General features: G+C 24.4%; 4 protein-coding genes across 4 annotated transcripts, besides 17 other annotated features; 2 read left to right on the plus strand and 2 right to left on the minus strand.

The window, feature by feature from the left end:
• Positions 1 to 485: a repeat region.
• A 52-nt stretch (positions 486 to 537) lies between these two features.
• EDI_287630 (uncharacterized protein) lies at positions 538 to 2,493 on the minus strand (the record flags this gene model as incomplete). The annotated part of the gene is made up of 1 exon (XM_001734667.1): positions 538 to 2,493. The coding sequence occupies one exon, from the start codon at positions 2,491 to 2,493 to the stop codon at positions 538 to 540; it is 1,956 nt and encodes a 651-aa protein (XP_001734719.1).
• Positions 802 to 936: a microsatellite.
• Positions 1,100 to 1,182: a microsatellite.
• A 35-nt stretch (positions 2,494 to 2,528) lies between the features above and the next one.
• Positions 2,529 to 2,635: a sequence feature (AT_rich).
• Positions 2,636 to 2,795: 160 nt separating this feature from the next.
• Positions 2,796 to 2,838: a sequence feature (AT_rich).
• Positions 2,839 to 2,922: 84 nt separating this feature from the next.
• Positions 2,923 to 3,062: a microsatellite.
• A 103-nt stretch (positions 3,063 to 3,165) lies between these two features.
• Positions 3,166 to 3,209: a sequence feature (AT_rich).
• Positions 3,210 to 3,415: 206 nt separating this feature from the next.
• Positions 3,416 to 3,461: a sequence feature (AT_rich).
• Positions 3,462 to 3,524: 63 nt separating this feature from the next.
• Positions 3,525 to 3,583: a sequence feature (AT_rich).
• A 162-nt stretch (positions 3,584 to 3,745) lies between these two features.
• Positions 3,746 to 3,799: a sequence feature (AT_rich).
• Positions 3,800 to 3,911: 112 nt separating this feature from the next.
• EDI_287640 (60S ribosomal protein L17, putative) lies at positions 3,912 to 4,445 on the plus strand (the record flags this gene model as incomplete). Its single annotated transcript, XM_001734668.1, has 1 exon — positions 3,912 to 4,445. The coding sequence occupies one exon, from the start codon at positions 3,912 to 3,914 to the stop codon at positions 4,443 to 4,445; it is 534 nt and encodes a 177-aa protein (XP_001734720.1).
• Positions 4,446 to 4,462: 17 nt separating this feature from the next.
• Positions 4,463 to 4,589: a sequence feature (AT_rich).
• Positions 4,590 to 4,604: 15 nt separating this feature from the next.
• Positions 4,605 to 4,646: a sequence feature (AT_rich).
• A 111-nt stretch (positions 4,647 to 4,757) lies between these two features.
• Positions 4,758 to 4,787: a sequence feature (AT_rich).
• Positions 4,788 to 4,796: 9 nt separating this feature from the next.
• Positions 4,797 to 4,859: a microsatellite.
• Positions 4,860 to 4,883: 24 nt separating this feature from the next.
• EDI_287650 (uncharacterized protein) lies at positions 4,884 to 5,993 on the plus strand (the record flags this gene model as incomplete). The annotated part of the gene is made up of 1 exon (XM_001734669.1): positions 4,884 to 5,993. The coding sequence occupies one exon, from the start codon at positions 4,884 to 4,886 to the stop codon at positions 5,991 to 5,993; it is 1,110 nt and encodes a 369-aa protein (XP_001734721.1).
• Positions 5,201 to 5,229: a sequence feature (AT_rich).
• Positions 5,254 to 5,282: a sequence feature (AT_rich).
• Positions 5,330 to 5,370: a microsatellite.
• Positions 5,994 to 6,060: 67 nt separating the features above from the next.
• Positions 6,061 to 6,636, minus strand: EDI_287660 (heat shock protein, putative; the record flags this gene model as incomplete). The annotated part of the gene is made up of 1 exon (XM_001734670.1): positions 6,061 to 6,636. The coding sequence occupies one exon, from the start codon at positions 6,634 to 6,636 to the stop codon at positions 6,061 to 6,063; it is 576 nt and encodes a 191-aa protein (XP_001734722.1).
• Between the last annotated feature and the right edge of the window lie 22 nt (positions 6,637 to 6,658).

Consider the following 6,658-nt stretch of genomic DNA (forward strand, 5'->3'; position numbering starts at 1 on the left):
AAGTATTTACCTCCATATTGAAAGAGAAGATTCATAATAGAATTAACATGAATAGTGAATCATTAAAAATTAGTAAAAATCAATTGGGATGTAACATCTTGATGATAAATAATGAATAATTAATAATTATATATTAAATCAACAGAAAGAAGATAAATATATAAAATAAATAGATTAATATTATGATATTAAGAAAGCATATGACTTAGTAAATCATTAATAAGTAATATAAATATTAAAATAATTTAATATAGAATGAATCAACATAAATAGTGTATAAAATATGATGAATATAATCATATGACATAGATATAATGAATATAAATGATATACTAAAATGATGAATTTTACATTATGATTCATTATCAATTCTATCATCGTCCAAATGAATATAATTTCTCAAATCATTGAATAGAAGTTCAATAATATAAATCATACATTATATAATGAAGAATGAGAACAATCCACAAAGAAATTAAAGAAATAAATAAAAAAGAATGTGTTGTAACGATGGAATAGATAAACACTGAAATCAAATTATTTTTGTTTCTTAGCAATAGCATTAACTTTTATCACTTCTTTTTGTGCAACGCGGTCAACAACAACTTTTCCTTTGATAGCATGTTTTTTAGTAACTTTTTTAATCTTTTTTTCAACTTTCTTTTGGGCTTTATTTACTGCTTTGATTTGAGCGTTAGCAACAACACGAGCTGTTTTGACAAAACCAAGTCCTTGTTTTTGTGCTTGAATTCCAGCTTTAATACCTGCTATTGTAGCAGCTTTTTTGATCATTTTACGTCCTTTTTTTTCTGCTTTTTGAATTGCTTTATTTGCTTTCTTTAATTGTTTTTTTTCAGTTTTTTTAACTATTTTTTCTGATTTCTTTAATTGTTTTAATTGTTTTTTCTTAATATCGTCTTTTTTTGTTGTTTGTTTCGAAGTTCCTGCAATTTTTTTAACAACTTTACTTACTCGGTTTTCTGCTTTTTTTGCAAGTTTATGAGTGGCCTTAGAAACTCCCTTAATAAATTTAGTTATTCCAAGAGTTTTGTTCTTGTTATTTTTTGGTTGTGAATTACTTTCTTTCTTTGGACTAACCTTTTTATTATTTCGTTTTTTAGTATTTGTATCTTTTTTTTTGACTTCTTCTTTATTTATTGTTTTCTTACTACTTTTTTTATTAAATTTACTGTAACTTTCTGTTGGATGAATAGCACGAGCTTTTTGTTCTGGAGTTAGATTATGATTAACAGGTTCTGGGATAGGAATTGTAGTATTTACTTTTTTAATGTCTGTATTAGTTTGATTAGTTTTAGTTTCAATAGTTCTATTATTAACTTTAGTAAGATTTGTATTAATTGGAAGAGTAATGTTAGTTGATAACTTAGTAGAATTGTTTACGTGTGTTGTATTAGTAGTAAATAATTTAGTAGAATTATTAATCTGTGTTATGTTTGTAGGTGGATTAGTAGAATTATTAATTTGTGTTATATTAATAGATGACTGAGTGGAATTGTTTACATGTGTTGTATTAGTAAATGAATTAGTAGAGTTATTTATATGGGTTTGGTTATTAAGAATACAGTTAGGTTTATCTAAATTATCCATCATCTTTTCAACCTTCTCTTCTTTCTTCTTCATTTGACGAATCTTCTCTATCTTCTTTTCAGATTTTTTTTGTTGTTTCTGAGCAGCTTTGATTTGTTTCTCTTGAACTTTAATCTCTTTTTCAATCTTGTTTAATGCCTTGACACTCTTCTCTACTCTCTCAACACTGTCAACTAATTTATTTCCATGTAACTTAACTTCTTCTTTAATGGTAGCTTGTTTTAGTGCTTGTCTCTGAATTGGAATATCACGTTTAGCTTTTTGTAACTCATATGAATATATGAGGGCATTGATTTTATTAAACTTTAGTTGATCACTAAGGTCTTCTTTGGTATAAATTGCAATTAATTTTTTTTTAGTCTCTTCGTCTTCAGCTTTTTCTAATACTAAGTACTCATCAACAGCGTCGTGTCTTTTAGCTTTTTTAACAACTTTCTTAGCAACTTCTCGAATAAGTATTTTAGCTTCTTTTTTAGTGAAATCTTTTCCATTTAATTTATTCATCAACAGGGTTGTTGTAGTGAAATATACCTTTCTTCTAACCGACTCAATAAATAATTGGATTTTAATTTCTTCATATGGTTTGAAGAGTTTTTCTGCTTTACGCTCAGCCATGTCTTCTGCTATTTCGACAGCCTTTCTAGCATAATGAAGTGCTTTATTTTCTGGTTTACTGAGGCACTTCATATCTACAGTCATATTTTTGTCATTTATAGCACCAAATCCCATATTTTTGATTTCTTTTTCATTTATTTCTAATGAGTTCATAAGTTTTTTTCTTAGATCTATAACCTCTTTTTTTCCTTTAATAAGTTGACTCTTCATTTCTTCTACATTTGTGGCAAATGCACTAAAGATAAGTAGAATTACTATCATAAATTTCATTTAATACTATACTTTAATAGTTCTTTTACTAGTTCTTTTATTTTTTGATTTTTTTTTTTAATGATTTTTTTAGATAATTCTTGTTATTAAAACTATTAACATTTTTATGTTTTAAATACCAATTAACAATAAAAATAAATTAGTGGTGAATTAATAGTAAACAAGGTATCCTTTGTTTTTATAAATGGAAGAAAATCTATTTCTTAATTCTTATACTGAAGAATGCTAAAAAGGTTAAATTGAGAGAGTTTTAATTCAATACCTATTATAAGTATGTAACACAATAAACACATATTACACGGTAATAATACATTATTATTAAAATGTAAAAATTAATTATTAATTCGAATAATTACAAATTACATAATGATACCATATGAATATTATAAAATAAATAACAATAACTATAAACAAGTTGAGTTATTAATTAATAAAGAAAGTAGAAAGAATCCACATAAAAATAAAATATTATTAATTCACTAATAATATAAATGAAAATATATATATAAGTAACTACAAAAATGATAAATAGAAAATTTATTAAATAATAATTAATATAACAATAAAGAAATGCTTCTTTCATTTCAATAAAAGGTTATTTACTAAAAACTAAATTTAATAAAACAGTATATAACAAAGTTGTTTTTAGTTTACCGATTATCCTTTATTACCTTTATTTGTTTAATAATATTTAATACAAACTTTTTTTATTTTATCATTTTAGATAACTCTCTAACGTGAAGAATAAAATCTTTAGAAATTATAACACAGATAATGTCTTTTGTTTAGATTTTCTTCTATTATAAAATGATTGTGTTCAATGATCATACATGTTCATATAATGTTATTTAACAACACTTATTAAACAGATAAAAATACTCTTCTTTTATTGATTTAATTATTCATTATATGACAATGACCCTTTTTATCAAAATAAAAATATTTAAATTATCAATAATTTAAATAAACAATAATGAGTTACTCGTTTCGATATTTAGTTTTTGACTATTTTTATTAGAAATAGAATGAACATAATAAAATAAATATCTTTCTAGTTTTTTTAATTAAAAATTTGATTTTTTTAATAAAAGACACACACCACTTTCAACTATATACCATAAAAATACTTTTCACAACAAAATAAGTGTTGGCATGAAGATGAAATATTAATGAATAAAGAAGAGTTAAGTAATTAGGATATTGAAGAAGAAAAGAATATCAAAGTATTATATAACAAAATATGAATTCAAACAAATTTTGTTATATATATTTATAAATTTAATAAAACAAAAAACAAAATAAAAATCTGCATAAAAAGAAAAAACTATATTTTATAGATAAAAAAACTAAAAAGAATAGAAAAAACCCTAGGATAGTATGAAGGAACTGTAGTTTCTTTCAGAACAACCAAAGACAAAATGGTCAAGTATTGCACTAAGCCAGAGAACGTCGCAAAAGCCGCTCAAGCCCGTGGTGATAATCTTAAAGTTCACTTCAAAAATACTTACGAAACTGCTGATGCTATTAGAGGAATGAAAGTTGCTCGTGCCCAAGAATTCCTTAAAAACGTTATCATCAAGAAGGAAATTGTTCCATTCAGAAAACACAATGGAGGAGTTGGACGTAAAGCTCAATGCAAAGGATTAAATTGTGCATTTGGAAGATGGCCAGTCAAATCAGCACAATTCATTCTTAAACTTCTTAAGAATGCTGTTGATAATGCTAAGGCTAAAGGACTTAACACTGCACTCTTGACTGTTAGTCATATTGCCGTTCAAGAAGCTCGTTCATCAAGAAGAAGACTTTACAGAGCACATGGAAGCATTAATTCCTTCTCAAGCAGTCCATGCCATATTGAACTTATTTTAACTGAAAAAGAAAAGAAAGTTGCTAAACCAACTGAAGGCCTTAGACGTAAGAAGATCACTAAGGTTTCTCAAATGCTCCTTTAATTGATTCTATTTGGTTGTTATAATTTTTTTAAATTTATTTGTTTTCAATTTATTAATATTAGACTATTCTTATATATTTTGTTATAAAACAATAACTTATTTCATTTTAAAAAGTTTTATCGTTAATGAAAATAATAAATAATTGTGATATTTACCTGCTAATATTTTAAATTTGAGTAAAATAATCAAAAAATAAAAAATGTATTTGAATGGCTCATTTATTGTTTTAAGCATTTAAGTATACTGACTTATAAAATCAATTTCATATAGAATATAAATTATTAAAGAAAAAATTGATATTCGAGTGATTAGAATAATAAAAAAAGAATATTAAATTTATTTGAAAGATTTAAATAACACAAAAATATATAAAAATAAAAAAGGAAAAATATAAAAATCAACAAAAAAGAAGAACTTGAAAATGTATTATTTAACACAATGAAAGTTGTGACTATTTTATTTGTGGTAATTTGTATATGTAATGGACAAGTTCCTGCAGATTTAATTGATAAAATTCATAAAATAAAAGAACAACGAATTCAAGAAGTTCAACAACTTGATAAAAGAGCTAAAGAAATAGAAAGTAAAATGGATAAATTATTAAAAGATGCTGAACAGATAAAAGCAGAAAGAATAACAACGAATATAAAAAACACAATGACAGAGGCTGATAAAATGTTAAGCAATTATACAAATGAAGAGATTAAAAAAATAAATAAACATTATAACCAATATGAAAAAGATATTAATGCCACTATTAAAAGTAATAAAAATATTTATAAAAGGAATGAAAAAGAATGGATAGCTCAAAAAAAATTATTAAAATTTTTAAAAAATGAAGTTAAAAAAGCATCTCTTTCACTTGAAAAAAAAAGAATTCTTTTAAAAAAAAATAGAGAAAAAGAAAAAAAAGAATTACAAAAAACTCTTAGAGCTGTTCGTATTGCTCGTTTAAAAGGTTTAAAAGAAAAGGCTTTGGCTGAAGAACATCGTCATGAATTACTAAGAAAAGCTGCATTAGAAGAAAAAAAAAGAACTAAAGAGGAAATTGAAGAAAGAAAAAATCTTATTGCTCAATGGAAATTACAAATGAAAGAATTAGAAAGAAGTGAAAAAAATCATATGAAAACATTACAAGAAATTGAAGAGATTAAAAAAAGAAGAGGAATGGAACAAAGAGTAAAAAACATTCAATTAAGAACTAAAGCTCAAAAAGAAAGATTTGAAAGAACTGAAAGACAAAAAGCACTTATTCGTAAAAAATTGGAAAAAGAACGTATTGAAAAATTTAGAAGAGAGTTATTTGCAAGAAGATGTGCTAGTTTAACTCGTGCATATAATAAAAGACCAAAGAAATATGTTCACGTTTGTATCCCAAAAAGTAATATTGAATTAATGGGAAAAATGAAGAAATGTTTACCAATTTGGAAACAAGACTTACCTTCATTAAAAAGAAAATTAAATGCTGTAGATCAAGTTAGAAAAAAATTATCTAAAAAATCAAATTTCCTTGATCCTCAAATTGACTTGATCGTTCCAGTTTATTAAATGAAAATAACTTTTTTTCTTTCATTATTTTAATGAAATAAATTGTTTAAAGAAGAAAAGAAACGAATTACAAATTATTTAATTGACTTTGATAATATTCTAATTGCTCATTTAATTCTTTACTTTCAGTTTTATTATATGATTCATTCCACCATTGTTGAAGATGTTCTTTTATTTCTTCTAATTTTTTATTAGTTTTGCTTTTCTCTTGATATAATTTTATTAATCTTTTATATCGTTGTAATGCTAATGACTTCTTTCTATTCTCTTCATCTGCTTTATCCATTTCATCAATACGTTTTCTTCCTATTTCTATAGATTCATCTGATCTTCTTTCTCTTTGTGTTTGAACATTACAATGACCTTGAAGATCACTAAATGCTTTAGGTTCAACAACAACTGCAGATACTGATAACATTCCATTTATATCAACATTAAAAGTAACTTTAAATTTAACTAATCCTTTCTTCATTCTTGGAAGTCCTGAGATTGTAAATCCATCAAGATAATTATTTTCTTCTGTTTTTTTACTTTCTCCTTCAAATACAGAAAATCTCGCTATTTCTTGATTATCTTGATTCGTAACAAATATTCGAGATTCTTTACTTGGTAATGGTGAATATCGTGGAATTACAACATTCATTTCTGTATCTTTTATTTCAATT

This window comes from Entamoeba dispar, genomic scaffold, assembly GCF_000209125.1.
Source record: "Entamoeba dispar SAW760 scf_1105229458445 genomic scaffold, whole genome shotgun sequence".
Lineage (NCBI taxonomy): Eukaryota > Evosea > Mastigamoebida > Endamoebidae > Entamoeba > Entamoeba dispar.